This window comes from Dendropsophus ebraccatus, chromosome 2, assembly GCF_027789765.1.
Source record: "Dendropsophus ebraccatus isolate aDenEbr1 chromosome 2, aDenEbr1.pat, whole genome shotgun sequence".
NCBI classification, from domain to species: Eukaryota; Metazoa; Chordata; class Amphibia; order Anura; family Hylidae; genus Dendropsophus; species Dendropsophus ebraccatus.
This window is the reverse complement of record NC_091455.1, coordinates 69,616,815-69,634,084: the sequence shown is the minus strand read 5'-3', so window position 1 is coordinate 69,634,084 and position 17,270 is coordinate 69,616,815. Positions and strand designations below refer to the sequence as shown.

The 17,270-nt window shown below is 42.4% G+C and overlaps 1 protein-coding gene across 1 annotated transcript in view; it reads right to left on the bottom strand.

Moving 5' to 3' along the window:
- Window positions 1-4,580: 4,580 nt before the first annotated feature.
- Window positions 4,581-17,270, bottom strand: part of EMILIN2 (elastin microfibril interfacer 2) — a 59,077-nt gene continuing 46,387 nt past the window's right edge. The window contains exon 9 of the mRNA XM_069957727.1: window positions 4,581-9,677. Within this exon, the coding sequence (XP_069813828.1) occupies window positions 9,340-9,677 (338 nt within the window). The 3' untranslated portion in view covers window positions 4,581-9,339. The remainder of the gene's footprint in view (window positions 9,678-17,270) is intronic.

Sequence of the window (17,270 nt, the reverse complement as noted above, 5' to 3'; positions counted from 1 at the left end):
GCATGAGGTAAATGTTTTATTTAAAGCATTCAAGACATGATATATTACTAAGACGCAAGAATCAAGAGCATCTGAGGATCCTGCTTACAATAACCCCCATTTACTTCTTAACCCTTTGTTAAAATATATATTTTATTGCTTTACACTACCCATCATGTGCATACACTGATGTATAAAGTTGGGCAATGGTTACTTTTTCACTGTGCTGCCACCTCTCTTGGAATACTAAGTAAATGTGTTTCAGAAGTAGGTCACATGACCTTCCTCAGACAGTAGAAAGTCTGATCTGGGTTGTTCACAGTGAACCATGGTTTTGGTGTAAATCTAATCCAAGCAGTTCATAGCTTACTACACTTTAGTGTTTTATGAAACAGACTGAATTTATATACAAGACTGCATTTGTTGTATTAGTCTATGGCTGTGCACCTGTGCAATGGTAAGGGGGCTAAAAACATGAAGTAAACATGTAAAATCAAGGTTAAGTTCACACTACGGGATTCTTTCGGCCATTAAACAGATGATCGATATTTAGGCAATGATGGTCAAAAGAAGAGAACTGATACCTAAAACAAGATTACAAACTGAGCCACATTTACTTTTCAAAATTAGTATCCTTAATTGGATATTTTTGATCTATCACACTGACTCACAAACTGTCTTATTTTTTTTTCATTTTAAGTGAATGGCAGCTTAGCTGCAGGTCACCACCGCTACGCAGTAAACAGAGACAAATGGCTTCCAGCCCTGTACACTGTGTGCTGCGCACTCTGAACAGCTGATCTGCGGGGCTCCGGATGTATACTTTGCCTGACATTTTTCCCCTGATCCCTTTTGTCGACAAATTGTTTATGTCCTCAGGATCCCATTTCACTTGATGTTTTCCTCAATCTTACTATTCTTTGTATACTTTCAACATTGTTGCATGATAAAAGCCCAAATGGTGGGCAGTTGCTGAAATCCTAGCCCCAGCTAGTCCAGCACTCATGACCAGTCCTCGTATGAAGCCGCTCACATCACTCGATGTTTTCATTCTAATGTGGATTCACTCTGAAACTGATCCACACAAAGCTCTCTCCATTGTATGCTGGGAATTCCAATAGTAAAAGGGCAGGTGTGAGATGCACTATATTTCTCCTCATCCACATCCTGCTTACTTGAGTTGTGTAGATTACACGCAGTATACTGTACATTCCTGTGTAGGAAGCAGCTGCTGCTATTTTCTTATCTACGTGTGTTTGGATATTATTCAGCCACGTTCTAAGAAATTATAAAGTTGAAAATGCCAAAGTCAAACCACACTTTCTCAAATGAGTTTAAAGTAAGAAAAAAAGTATCACTATCCTATCCTATACATCAGACCGTATTACATATATACATTCACCAAATCGCTAAGGTAAAGTAGAAGCTAAGCCATGATTGGTTGCTATGGTCAAATCAGGCAGTTTTTGTCTCAGGCAGGGTTTATAGATTTCCCCCAAATAAGGCTAGGGCTAGTTCTTACATTAAATACTTTTTCTTTACAGTTTTCATTTTAATTTTTATATTATAAAATAATCCTGAAATCTGGCCATTTTTTGTGCCAGCCACTAGGCTTAAAACTAAGCAGAGATGTCCTGTTTAGTCTGTGAAAAGTGAAGATAAGTGAAATAGCAAGGACAATAACAGTTCTGCCTTCTCATTTTTGTGGACGTTTGCACAGGTCACAGAGGTTCCAGAGCATGCTCACAAATGAGTCCCATACAAAGAATAGGGTCTGGAGACGTCCTTTATGTCTATAAGGCTTGCCATAAAGCAAGTCACTAAATGATGGTAGCCTCCATAATAACGTACTAAAAATAAAATAAAGAAAAAATTACAATCATAAAATAAAATCAAATTAGAAAATAGGAACGTATTTCAATATCTGGGTTAAGCGACAAATTTCCTTTAATGCTTGTTTCACACATGGAAGGTTTTTGGAAAACTATCACTGACGTTTTCGAGCTAAAGCCAGGATTGGATTCGGCAGGTAGGAAACATATAAGCTCTTCCTTTACTCTACCCATTACCCATGTACACACTTCTGGTTTTTGCTCAAAAATTGCAATGGGAGTTTCAAAAAAGAAAAAAAAAACTGCCATGTATAAAACTAGCATACAGGGGTTTTCCTTTAACAGCACTAAGGCTAGGTTCACAAAACAAATGAAAAATTGATGCATTTGTGTGCATCAGTTTTGATCCGTTTTTCCATTGACTTCCATAATAAAAAAAAAACTCATACGTTTTTTTGACAGACACAAAAGTAGTGTCCACAGTATGTTATACTGTTATACTTTTCAAAACCCTGTATGGCAAATTAAGCATTGTGTGATTGGCAATGTGAATTTCCATTGAAAATAATGAGGAACAGTTTAGGGTTCTCCAAAAGTCAACCTAAAAAAGATAATACATCTTGTAATATATCTTACATCTTTTCTTTGGTTATAAAACATCTCTTACCCTCTATATCGGAGTACTCTAATGTCTGTAATAGCTTAGCAACTCTTGACTCACAAAAAATCTTCAATTCTAAGGCCCTATTACATTGAGCAATAATCATCTGAATCGGGCCAATTCGACTGATAAGTGGCCTGTTTAATAGAGACAACGATCATCAGCTGATCATTTCTTTAGACCCAGACCTGAAATCATTAGCCGTTGACTGCGTATCAGCTCAGAGAAGCTGCGGTGGCAGGAGGAGACCGGGAGCCTGGAGAGGTAATGTATGACAGTTAAGGGCAAGTGCCAAATGATAATCTAGCCGTGTAATAGGCTCAGTGAATGAGTTCCAGTCCAGCAGATCGGCACTTGTTCACATTATTTATCGGGCCTCCATCGGCCTGTGTAATATGACCCTAAGGCATAAAAATGTCAAGAGAGTGCTCAGTGTCACAGAGAGATGATATTACACAGAGAAGTACCTAGTAGAGGGTGAGAAGTGGAGGAACCTTTATCAACCTCTTATAAGATTATACCACACCAAATCTTGACTTAGAGCAGTCTTGCGCAGGGCATTATAGCTGAGATTTTATAATAACTCCATTGCTGCTGCGTCTGTGGGATGGGTGGGGGTATAGTCTGTAAGGTGGGAGTATAGTTTGTAAGGTCTCAGGTCTCATTAAAGAGACTCTGTCAGCAGGTTTAGGCTGTTCTATCTAAGGGTAGCATGAAGTAAGGACAGAGAAGCTGAATAGAATGATGTATTACTTACATTGTTTTGTGCAGCTGATCCAGAGATATCCTCCTGAATAACATGGACAATAAGTCGTCCTCTCCATTATGTGCGTGAGCCCAGTAGTCCTCATTATTCATGAGAAGCAGAAAACTCTGCCCACCAGCTGCTGATTGGCAGTTATCTATCCATGCTTTGTATAGGCAGACAGCTGTCAATCAGCAGCTGGAGGGCGGGGGGAGGGGTGTGGCAAGAATCCTATTCTCCTGCATATTAGGAGAACGGCTGAACAGAATGATGTAAGTAATACCCCGATCTGTTCTGTATTTGTATCGCTATTTTATGCTGCGCATCATTTAAGGCAGAATAAACCTAGTAACAGATTCCGTTTAAGGAACAGATGATTGATGGCAATATTCAGTCTTAACCCCTTAACAACAAAGGGTGTATATTTACGCCCTATTGTCGGTAAGGGTGTACAGAACGGGGTAGTCAGGTAATCAGATGCAGCTGTCAAAGTTGACAGCTGCATCCGATTACCGTATGCAGCCGTTTCCTGGTGTGTAGTGGCGGAGATCGCCCCCCCCCCCCCCCCCGGGACCTTGTCGCGGAGGAGCGATCTCCGTATCTGCTGCCGGCCGAGGTCTCCGCCAAAATGGCGCTGATCACGGCTCGGCACTCGTATGTTTTCGGCTGCAGCAGCCGAAAGCAAACGAGTGTCTATCTCATGAGTCTATGCTGTATAATGCTGGGTTCACACTACGTATATTTCAGTCAGTATTGTGGTCCTCATATTGCAACCAAAACCAGGAGTGGATTGAAAACATAGAAAGGATCTGTTCACACAATGTTGAAATTGAGTGGATGGCCGCCATATAAGTATAAGTGTTTAAAAAAAAAAAAGTGTTGTCAATAAAAAGCCCCTTCCCCTAATAAAAGTCTGAATCACCCCCCTTTTACCAGGTTTTAAATAAAAATAAATAAACATATTTAGTTTCGCCACCGCGTGCGTAATCACCCAAACTATTAATTTACCACATTCCTGATCTCGTACGGTAAACAGCGTAAGCGCAAAAAAATCCCAAAGTGAAAAATTGTGCATTTTTGGTCGCATTAAATCCAGAAAAATTGTAATAAAAAGCGATCCAAAAAGTTGCCTATGCGCAATCATGGTACCGATAGAAAGAAAACATCATGGCGCAAAAAATGACACCTCACACAGCCCCATAGACCAAAGGATAAAAGCGTTATAAGCCTGGGAATGGAGCGATTTTAAGGAACATATATTTGTTAACAATGGTTTAAATTTTTTACAGGCCATCAGATACAATAAAAGTTATACATGTTACATATCGTTGTAATCGTAACGACTTGAGGAACATACAGTATATAACAAGTCAGTTTTACCCCAGGGCGAATGGCGTAAAAACACATAAACAAATAAACAAAATGCGTTTTGTTTTTTTTTTCAATTTCACCACACATTTATTTTTTTTCTGGTTTTGCAGTGTACAGCCTGTCACTGCAAAGTACAATTAGTGGCACAAAAAATAAGGGCTTATGTGGGTTTCTAGGTGGAAACATGCAAGTGCTATGGCCTTTTAAGCACAAGGAGGAAAAAACGAAAACACAAAAATCGAAATTGGCTCTGTCCTTAAGGGGTTAAAGGGGAACTCCAGGTAGAGGTTAAAAAAAAGAAACTTCTGCAGAAGCATGTAGCATTACTTACCTGTCTATCCCAGTTTTGAAACTACCAAAAATCCATGTGTTAGGGGTTTTTTGCTCTGTATTGTGTGTCTGTCCTTCCTGGTTTAGCATTTCCCAGAATGCAATGCTTTCCCTCAGCTGATCATCAGTCCCCCACCCATCACAATCAGTAAACTTAATGCTGCACCTGCTTTTGGCTGGTCTGAGATGGTGAATCACTCAAGGGATTGGGTTATCCAGCAAGCCCCCTGTCTGCATCATCAGCCTGTGCTCAGCAAACACACACAATGTGAGACAGAGGCATGGAAGATTTGTCTCCTAAGGGGGGATAGCAGAGACAATGTGAAATGGCACAGAGGCTATTTTTTCACACCCTTGATTTCTATCTGCTACCAGTGTGGCAGAACTGTACAGGTATGGTAATACATTGTATAGACACATCTATATAACTTTTAATGTACTTTTAATAGAAAACAAGTTTTTCTTATCTGAAGTTCCCCTTTAAAGATCATGAATAGTCCACCCTGAAGACAGATATCTGCTGTTATTTTAAAAGCAAGCACATTGTGGGCTGGGAACATGGTGCAGTACTTAACTATGCAGATGATTATAATGCCTAGGCAGAGTATAGTCACAGAGTTGGGTAACGTATGCATTTGCTTCTGCACAGAAATCTTTTTTCGGCTTCATAAAGACAGCTGACTACAGAGACTACATTTTAAAATGCATTTCTTTGATAGATTTTACCAATTGACAGAACAATCTGATAGCAAAACATTCACACTGAGTTTTTGTGTAATTAATTTAATAGCAAACCACAACTGGAAAAATAAACTAACAATTAGCAAAAGCAAAGTCACAAATTCAGATCTCCAGACCACATACAGTATAAAATGACTCTACAGTAATGTTTGACATCTGTATACAGTAAACATTTATTTACGGAACATCAGAATGACCACCTGCTTAGTATCAGGAAAGTATCACCTAATTGCCAACCATACAAAAAAAAATACTATGAACCATGAAAACGAATGTGGAAGCTAATGACATACTTAGGCTATGTTCCCACTACGTATAAACAACGCCTTTGTTTTAAATGAACACTTGCAGAAAAGTCTATGGACAATAGCCATAAATAAAAGGAAAAACATTATTTCAATGGCCATTACCAAACAACAGCCATTGTTTAATACATAGTGTGAAACAACGGCCGTTGTTTGCATTGACTTCAACGTAAACTATTGAATTATGAAGAGAATGGTGGCAACTTTCATTGAAAACAACGGCCGTTCATTTCATAAAAAGTACACTGTGTGTGAACATAGCCTCAACATTAAAGACAACTATGAAAACCCCATGTGGATAAACAGTTCTATGGTGAATAAATTGATGTTTGTTTTATAATTAGAACCTATAAATGGCTTTTTACTTAATAAATAAACTACAGTACTCAGTGACCAGGTAGTGTCTGCCTAATACCCAGTGGTAAAAAGTGGCTTCTTAGAATTTTATCCCCTGTGGTTATAGGCAATGTCTGTGTTTTCTGTGACAACCCCCCTCCCCCCCAAAACTAGTTCCCTAAATTACTAACAGAAATCTACTTGTTATGCTGAAATCGTGTCAAAACTAAAATACATCCAAAATTTGGATGGTCAGCATTAGAAGATACTAAGAACTTCATCTATATTTAAAGAGGATGTACCACCACCAGGTACATCCTCTTTAAGCTGAACTCACTGATCGAACGGCGCCGGCACGGGGAAGAATGAATGGAGCCGCGTCATACAGGGGAGGGAATTCCCTCCCACTGGGGGCGGGCCGGCCGGTTCTGGTGCATAGAACGGCGCCGTGCAGGGGAACCGGGCCGCGGCACCGGCTTCCCCGTGACGGCGCAGTTCGATCCGTGGGTTCCGTTTAAAGAGGATGTACCTGGTGGTACATCCTCTTTAAGATGCAACCTAATAGCTGTCCCATGTAAAAGAGCCAGCAATCATCTGATAAATGAGAAAACACCCTCCTCAGCTGATTGCATGAAAGATACAATCATTTAAAGCATCTTATTGACCACACACTGTCCCCTGTAAACAGGTCATGTGCAGCCAACGATGATAAAATTAAAGGGCAACAAGAAGAATCCAGTGATCATACAGGGATCTATTAAACGGGCCGATGGCGGTACAATCAATAATGTTTATGAGCACCAATTTGCTCAATCATTGCTCCTTTACTGGGTCTGTTACATGGCTCGATGATCATTTAGCAAGGGCTGCACGGACATAGTCAGCGATGCCCGTGCAGCCCTTGCCCTAACCTTGCCCTACCTCCCCACGCTCCCGGTCTTCTTCAGCTCTCACCCCCGATGCACGTTTGCTGCTTCAGAGCGGCCTGTCGGAGCTGATAGACCTCTCAGCCGATCATTGGCCAGGACCACCGCGGCCAGTGACTGGCTGAGCCACCAATCAGCTCAGACAGGCCACTCTGAAGCTGCAGCCCTGCGCCGGGAGTAAAAGCAGAAAGCAGGAGAAGACGGGGAGTGTGAAGAGATAATGTATAACAGTTTAATCTATCGCTAGCTGTCGGCCATGCATCACTATTAGACATGGCAATGAGCGCCCGACACCCGATGATTTTAGCTCTGGACCCAAAGAAACGATCAGCCAATGATCATTTCAACAGCTGATCATTGTCTCTATTACATGGAGCGATAATTGCTCCATCTAATAGGGCCCTTACACAGCTTTAGCTGCAATTGATTGAGCAGCTCGAAGGGTCATGAAACGAACACGGATCTCATAGATTGCAGGCCTGTTTGGTTTTTAAAACATGAAGTAGCTACTATAAGCCCATCTGATTTAGGTTTAAATTTACACATAGCCCTGTTTCTATCTTGAGGAGTAATTCGTAGTTTCTGGGACCTTATGCAAAGTATGTAACAAGGTTCCCCGTCTACCATATGCCATTTATACTACCATTGTTTTCTCCCTTGTCATTTGCCTTTAAATTGAATCTGTTAACTCAAATTCACAATATGAGCTGGAAACAGCATTAGGTAGATGATAGTGAATGCAAATAAACATACCTGTGTCACATCTAGTAACTTATGAAACCTTGTTTTTCACCCGGGTGCAACTGTGAAATGCAGGCAGGGTTTAGCTGGGGTTGTGCCTCAATTGGCTGGTTGCCCCCGCCAACAACCCCCCCACCACACACCTTCTTCTCATTCTTGAGTAACGGTCAATCATCTGTTCCAGGCGAGATCTGAAGACAGGGTGCGGCACTGGAAGCTGATCCTTGAGGTTACACAAGAACAGATAGGGAGGGATGGGCGAGTGAGGAGGCAAACAATGTTATGGTACTTCATTAGATGTGACACTGGTATCTTTAGGCTCTGTTCACACATAGCGTTTAATTTGCATTAAGTAGCGCTATTTTGCTGTAAATTGTGCAATTTGATGCAAAATAGCACTAATTAAAGGCTATGTGTGAATAGAGCCATAAGGCCCTATTTATGTGTGAACAGCGCCATATGGCCCTATTACACACACAGATTGATTATCTGACAGATTTTTGAAGCCAAAGCCAGGAATGGATTTGAAAAGAGGCGAAAACTCAGTTTTTCCTTTAATGATCTGTTCTCTGTTCATAGTCTATTCCTGGCTTTGGCTTCAATGATCTGTAAGATAAATCTGTGTGTGTAATAGGGCCCTTAGTCTCCATTCACTATCTATCCAATGCTGTCTGCAGTACATATCGTGACATTGCATTGACAGATTCCTCTTAACTCCAGGGCCAGGATGTGACTGCTACCTCTACAATCACTATAGAGAACATATATTAAAAATCCTATCTAGACATAATTCACTTCTTTTCTAAAAAGAGCATCTTTATAATGAATTTCCCCAAAACTCCCATAAAAGCTAGTGGGACCATTGATAAAACCCAGTTAGTTTTTTCCAGGCAACCCTATGCACATGATATCATCATCATTAAGGCACTTGATAATTTGCTGGGTATAGTTTCTTCATTGTTTTTTACAGCCATTTTATGGAACACACAATCCTATAGGTACCACATTTAAATAAAGACAGACGGATACATGCAGAACATTAAATAATGCATTTAGGATCCTGACCTACCAAATGCAGGACAATATAAAATTCTAAAATACGCAGAGGAACATTTCAGTGATAAAAAAACCCTTGTATAAAAAGTTTGAACAGTGCACAAAATTGCATTTTAAGGAATATTCAGAAAATATTTGAAAGAAGAAGTCAGCAGATAGGCAAAAGTCGTCTTGTATATAGTGTGCATACCATGAGGTACAGCATATATTATACATTCACTCACAATAAGTACAGATTCCTAAATAGTATATATTAACACTTCAAATTCCTTTGCACTGAATGTCTCTTTTGAATGTCTCTTCATTAAGTATTAAGCTATCTGAGGGGGGTGGATGGGTATAACAAGACACCACTAAATGTGGAATACATTTCCTCAGATTCCGACTTTGCTAGTCTGCCTCCTGTTAGAATAACGGCAACTTCATCTCCGGCTTTCAAGTTCAAAATGAGATTGAATGTGCCAATTCCACTGCACACCGGCCTACTGGAGCTCGGCTTGTTGTACTCCAGGAGTTCTCTTCTGTAGCCAGAGGAATCCAGCTGTGCCACGCTGACATTGGACACCAGTAAGACAGCTTCCACATGGTGGCCATGCTCTGGAGTGAGGACTGCAGACAGCATGTAACGGCCCTCAATGGGAGCTGTGAAGATACCTGGAAGAAAGAAACATGGCGGTAAACTCCAAGTGGTGACAATAAATGTTTGTGTGATCATAAGTGTCAGTTCAAAGCCTACTATTAAGCATCCATAAGTGCTAATGAAATGCAAATGCTTCCGCCTCCATCAGATTTACAAGCCTTGCACCTCTGGAGCAGGGGAAGATTACAGCACTAGGGAAGAGACATGCCTGCTGTCCGCTTCATGGCTTCTCTAGCTTTATGGTATCTGGAAATGATTAGTGGAAATTTGTGGAGTTAAAGGATATGACTGGACATACTCTGTGTGTTTGGACACGTTGCACTGAAGCTTTTCTGACTTTTTCGAGTAGCCAGTACACTCAATCTTAGCGTGTGCATTTTGGTTGCCCTAGGACACAGTCTGGTTGCCCTTTCCTTAAATATGACTCTGCCAACAGTTGTGCTGTCACATCACTAGTGACTGCTTGTCTTCACTTCCCAGCCAACAAGCCTCGCCTGCCGCACTGATGAAAACACTAAGGGGGGCATTTATTAAGTTTGGCGTTTCTTTACGCCGGACTTAAAAATGCCCCCGCAGCTCCGGCGCTACGGAGATTTATGTAGAGGCGGACTGCCTCTACATAAATCCCGTGCACGCCGGTGCGCACCGCCGAAAACCTACGCCAGCTGAGGACTGGAGTAGGTTTTCGGCGTATATTTGGGCGGAACGGATGGTAAATCGCGCGGACTCTGAGTCCACGCCCTCCGTTCCGCCCACTACGCGCCCCATTTTCGCCCCCCTGGCGTACTTGGCAGTAAGTGCCGATTTGCGAATATTTTATTCGCAGATCGGCCATTTGCGTATAAAAAAATACGCAAATCGGCACTTTCCGCCAAAAATCATCCGTTCGCAGGATGATACATGTGGCCCAATGTGCTTTTTATCTAGCGGTGAGCCTTAATAAATTGGTTGCATTTGTGCACCATAATTTGAGGTCTACGCCATCTTTCCCAAAAGAGGTGAGCATGGCATGGAAGGGGGGTTTGCATAAAAATTTGCAGAAAACTGGCATACAATGTTTATAGCTTATAGCCTCATCTTTTTTTTTAAACTGTTCACTTTGCTAAAACCAATTGGCCATGGGTGTCGCATCTAATGGCTACTGATTAGAGATGAGCGAACCTGGAGCATGCTTGAGTCCATCCGACCCCAAACGTTCGGCATTTGATTAGCTGGGGCTGCTGAACTTGGATAAAGCTCTAAGGTTGTCTGGAAAACATGGATACAGCCAATGACTACTGTATATCCATGTTTTCCAGACAACCTTAGAGCTTTATCCAACTTCAGCAGCACCAGCTAATCAAATGCCGATCGTTTGGGGTCGGATGGACTCAAGCATGCTCCAGGTTCCCTCATCTCTACTACTGATCTATCCCAACTATTGAGCTACATCTGTTGTCCTAAGTAACATCTCAGGTTGCATGCTATGTTCCATAGCTCATCACTAACACCAGTGTTTAACAGGCAGGAAGTCTTTTCATAATTCGTATCAGAATGCTTTCATAAGCGGATGTCAAGCATAGCCTTTTATTTTGTGATCTCTTGTATGAAAATAATAATTATTATTATAATGGAAGATTCTATGGAATGCCTTACAACATCAATGTGTTTAAAAGAAAACCTGCAAATAGTTTGCAGATGCGTTCTCAGCCAAATCTATTTCATAAGGCCCATACGGGACTATGGAAATAACATGATTCATTCCACTGGAGGAAAAAAAAGGGGTCAGAATGTCATTTACACGACCCATATAGTGGCAATCTAAGAACAGGGTTCTCTCTAGGTATAGTATTCTGCAGCCTTATGGAGGGAAAAATAAATAAAAAATAAATTGTGAATTTTTTTTTAAAAAAAAGGAAAAATGAATGTTAAAGTATAAAAATCCAACACACTTACTGAAAATAAGACCTATAGATTTCCATGAAGAACACAACTGTATGCTATAAGGATGTCCTACAAATTACTTCGAGGATGGGTTCACATGTAACGGATCGGCAGCGGATTTCACTCTGCAAGTTCTCAGTAAAAATCCGCTGCGGATCCCTTCACTGTCACTTTTAATACAATTACATACTCGTATCCTGCTGCGAGAATGTAAAAGGCAGCCCCCTTAACCCCCCGCGCTGTCTCGCTACAGCCACTGATTGGCTGAATGGAACATCCAGACGCTGGGAGCCCCCAAAGAAAGCCGGATTGCAGACCTGGTATTGTATGCACCGGGTGGTGGGGGTTAAAGGGGTTATCCAGCGATACAAAAACACGGCCACTTTTCCCCCTCTCTTTTCTCCAGCTTGGGCAGGGTTTTGAAACTCAGTTCCATTGAAGTAAATGGAGCTTAATTGCAAACCACACCTGAACTGGAGACAATAGTAGGGGGAAAAGTGGCCATGGTTTTGTAGCGCTGTATAACCCCTTTAAGGGGTCTGCCTTTTACATACTTGCAGCGGTATGACAATGCCGCTGCTCATATCTAATCCTATTGAAAGTGACAGTGAGGGATTTGCAGTGTAAAAGCTGCTACGGATCTGTCCTGTGTGAATCTAGCCTAAAGATAACTTTGTAGATTTCACCTCATAAAACAGAGTGATGCTAAGAGCTTTGCTGGTAGTATATTAAGGCAGAGGCTTCAGGCTACAGGGTGACAAGGCCCCTTACTATCAGGTGGGCTAAAGGTGCCCACACATTTTAAAAGCCCTAAAAGGCCGGTATCGCCCTATGTAACTCCTGTGGACAGTCGGGAGTGCTCCACACACCTTATACTGATAGCGAGTAGCCACTCCCACCTTCTGCTTTTTTTTTTTTAGGTCACGGGACTTTAAGGACCCTTTAAGGACACTGTTAAATAGCCATAGGCAGTCAGTAAACAAGCGGCCGTCTCATTCCAGATTCTGAATTAATTTCTGTATTGTCTTAAAATGTCACACAATAAACGTTCCCAAGACGGTCTGGAAACAAGCACGGGTTCTGCTGAGTGTTACTTGTTGAATGTGTTCTGCACATTTTCTTTATAAAGTTTATGTATTGTACAGCTGTGACTAATAGGCCATGCATCCCAACCTGTATTATTTTATAAGACAACATTTTTATGTGTCTCGATTCCCTTAAACCAAATGCGTAATCGCCATGCAAGCTTAGCTCCACCAGCCTCCTGGTGACATTGCAGGATGGCACTAGATTCAACTATTGTACATAAAATCTTAATTTCAAAATACAGATGGCACACATACACTGAAGAAAATTGAGCCAGTCCTCCAGACATCATATTACTGAGCCCATAACATTAAATAATAACTAATAAAACAGTCAATATAAAAATCATACATGTAACCCACAGGGCTTTTGTGATAAACTGGATATAATAAAGTAAAATAAAAAACGAATCCTAGGTGAAATATGATGTATAAGACAGTGATTATATAAAATGACCCCCAGATACACAGTTCATATATATATCATTCATAAATCCCATGGTATTTTGCATTAGTCATCTTGCACAACATCTCTGTGTTGTACCTCCGGGTAAAATAAAGGCCCAAGCAATATAGTTTGTTAGGAGCAAAGAAGTAGTGTTGCAAGTTACCCGTATTTTACGGCGTATAAGACGACCCCCAACTTTTACAGTTAAAATATAGAGTTTGGAATATACTCGCCGTATACGACAACCCCTCTTCCAACGCACACCAAATAAAAATTAATAAAAACATCAGACAGCAGGGAGATCTGAGAGGCAGAGAAGGGGGTACAGTAATACTGTAGGATACAAGGACGGCCAGACAGGTGAAAGAGGTGTGTTTTTCTGGGCACAGCGCTACTCTACCATATGTCTTTTTAACATACCCTGGACGCCTGCAGCTTGCTCTGCCCTTCATACAGTCGCTGCATACGGCGGTGATGCAGTGGTTTTTCAGCTCCCCCAACCCTATGCGGTGACTGTAGATTCTCTAGTCCTGTTCCAAAGTTTTTCAGCACCCGCCCTATAAGCCAACATCTGGCGTAAAAGACAACCCCTGACTTTTGTGAAGACTTTCCTGGGTTAAAAAGAAGTCTTATAAGCAGGAAAATACTTTTTTTTTGCGTACTTACAGAGCATACAGTTTGTTTACCACAAGGGCCCTGTGGGTTATGTGTATGATTTTTATATTGACTGTTTTATTGGTTATTCTTAAAGGGGTAGTGCGGCGCTAAGAAATTATTCACAGAATAACACACATTATTCACAGAACAACACACATTGTATAACTTTGTAATGTGTGTTATTCTGTAAATAATTTCTTAGAGCCGCATTACCCCTTTAAATGTTATGGAGTCAGTAGCATGATGTCTGAAGGACTGCTCCCTTTTTCTTTATTGTAGATATTTTTTTTTTTGCATTTGGGTACTGCATCTCTCTCTCTCTTTCCTGTTTGGGGTGTGTGTGAGCCGAAAGGTCAGACCACTAAGACCCCTGCCGATTGCTGTAATATAGTGCCATCTGTGCCATTTTGTTTACTGAGATAATAAAAAAATGGTAACCGGATCGCCAAAAGGCGGCTTTAAGTGCAAAAAGGATGGGTTTTTTTAATTCCATCATAGCAACTACAACATTTCAACCAATAAGGTCTTTGTTGAGCATATGGTTACCATTTTTTGGTTTTTTTTGAGACATGTGACATTCCATGGGACACTGGGACTAGTAACAATTTTTGCATTCAATTGTATATGTTGTTCTTTTTTGCACACAAGGCCCTGGGTTGGTCTGATAATAGGGATGCTATAGCTTATAGCAGCGTTTCCCAAACGGGGTGTCGCGGCACACTGGTGTGCCGGGAGAACCCGCCAGGGGTGCCGCGGGATCCCGGTGGGAAATGTGCGCTGTCACTTTAAGCATCCCGAGAAGCTGCGGCCGCGCAGCTTCTCGGGATGCACGGATCACTTTCATGTTCCGCCCGCACTATGAGCGGGCGGAACATTAAAGTAAGCAGAATATAGGAGCAGGAAGTGTCAGCGTCCTGCTTCTATATTCACTCCCATAGGCTGCTGGCCCATAGGCCGCCGGCACTTCATGCCAGCAGCCTATTGGAGGCCGGGACGTGACCTCTCCGGCAGGCGTGATGATGTGACGTCATCATGCTTGCCGAAAGTCCCGTCCCCGCGGCTCGCAAGATGGAGCCCGAAGAGGAGGAGAGCTGCTGCCTGCACAGCGCGGATTAGGTGAGTAGGATGTTTGTTTTTTTTAAGGGGCAGAGCAGGGGGCATTATTAGTTCATGGGTGGCACCTCTGGGGGCATTATTAGTTCATGAGGGCACCTCTGAGGGCATTATTAGTTCATGGGGGCACCTCTGGGGGCATTATTAGTTCATGGGGGCACCTCTGGGGGCATTATTAGCTCATGAGGGCACCTCTGGGGGAATTATTAGTATATGGGGGCACCTCTGGGGGCATTATTAGTATATGGGGGAACCTCTGGGGGCATTATTAGTTCATGGGGCACCTCTGGGGGCATTATTAGTTCATGGGGCACCTCTGGGGGCATTATTAGTTCATGGGGGCACCTCTGGGGGCATTATTAGTTCATGGGGGCACCTCTGGGGGCATTATTAGTTCATGGGGCACCTCTGGGGGCATTATTAGTTCATGGGGGCACCTCTGGGGGGCATTATTAGTTCATAGGGGCACCTCTGGGGGCATTATTAGTATATGGGGGCACCTCTGGGTGCATTATTAGTTTATGGGGGCACTATTAGCTCATGCGGGCACCTCTGGGGGCATTATTAGTATATTGGGGGCACCTCTGGGGGCATTATTAGTTCATGGGGGCACCTTTGGGGGCATTATTAGCTCATGGGGGCACCTCTGGGGGCATTATTAGCTCATGAGGGCACCTCTGGGGGCATTATTAGTATATGGGGCACCTCTGGGGGCATTATTAGTTCATGGGGGCACCTCTGGGGGCATTATTAGTTCATGGGGGCACCTCTGGGGGCATTATTAGTTCATGGGGCACCTCTGGGGGCATTATTAGTTCAAGGGGGCACCTCTGGGGGGCATTATTAGTTCATAGGGGCACCTCTGGGGGCATTATTAGTATATGGGGGCACCTCTGGGGGCATTATTAGTTCATGGGGGCACTATTAGCTCATGGGGGCACCTCTGGGGGCATTATTAGTATATTGGGGGCACCTCTAGGGGCATTATTAGTTCATGGGGGCACCTTTGGGGGCATTAATAGCTCATGGGGGCACCTCTGGGGGCATTATTAGTTCATAGGGGAACCTCTGGGGGCATTATTAGCTCATGGGGGGCACCTCTGGGGGCATTATTAGTATATGGAGGCCACCCCTGGGGCATTCCCACATTCCTACTCGCTTTACTGCACATAACACCAAACAGCGCAGTTACTTTGGGAGCCGACAGGAGGGAGAAAGGGAAGGATGTTGCTAGAAATGTGCGGAGCCTAAATTGTTTGTCTCGCAGGTTCTGAAGAGATGAAAAGTATCTGGAAGAAATCATCATGGAGGACTGGGCCGGATGGAGAGGAAAAGGGAAAGTGACGCCTCAGATCAAAGAAGACGTCACCTGTGAGTCACTGTATGACCGTTTTCTTATTTTGTAGAACATTATTTAGTAGGGGTGCCCCGAGGAAATTTTTTTTTCCAAGGTGTGCCCCGAGGTGGAAAAGGTTGGGAAGCACTGGCTTATAGAGATAATATAAGGACAGATTACATGGACCATGTGGCCGTCTTGCGTCTCGTACAATCTTCTATGTGTTCATGCTTACACAACATTCTTGTATCCATATCTAGACCACAATAGCTGGACCCCTTTCCCCTTCTTGAAATGGACATTGATAGACATTCTAGCAATATTTAGAGTCATCCATCAATGTTGGTCTTAACACAAACCTGCTGGAAGAGAAAAAAAAAAAAAGAATAAATCTGGAATAGGACAAAGGTTTCAGGAGCCTCTTACATCAGTAATACATCCATATACATGATAAATCTTCCCCAGTGGGTTACACAGTTATACAGATGGTTTACATCGCCTCTTGATGAAAAGTCACACACATCTACTTTGTATAATAAGGTAAGAGGCGATACATACTGTATATAGCCAGAGTCGGAGGGAAGGCAGTGGGATGAATAATCAATGACTCATGCTCGGCCGTCATCTTGCTAAGTGTTCCAGCATGGTAAACTCCCACTTCTCACAGATGAAGTAATAATGACTTATGCTAAGTGACTCCAGAGGAAACTCCTATTTATGGGCCTCAGAAGTAATACAGCTGACCGCTCAGAGGAGCTTACATGCCATCCCCACAATGCTATAACTCCCATTATCCTAGTCAGGCACCGTACGCTATGTCACTCACATACTGTGATACTCCTGCAAGACAGTCTCCAATGCCAACTTTTTTCTATATAAATAGACAATTTTCTCCAACAGCAGACGTGAATGTGAACATATCTACATGATACAGATCACAAGGTGATTTATAGTCAACATTACTTATTACCCCCAACCAGTGCCTTGTTGCATGCTGATGTCATTAGAGACATGTGGCTAAAGCTGTGGCTTAATGGGATCCATG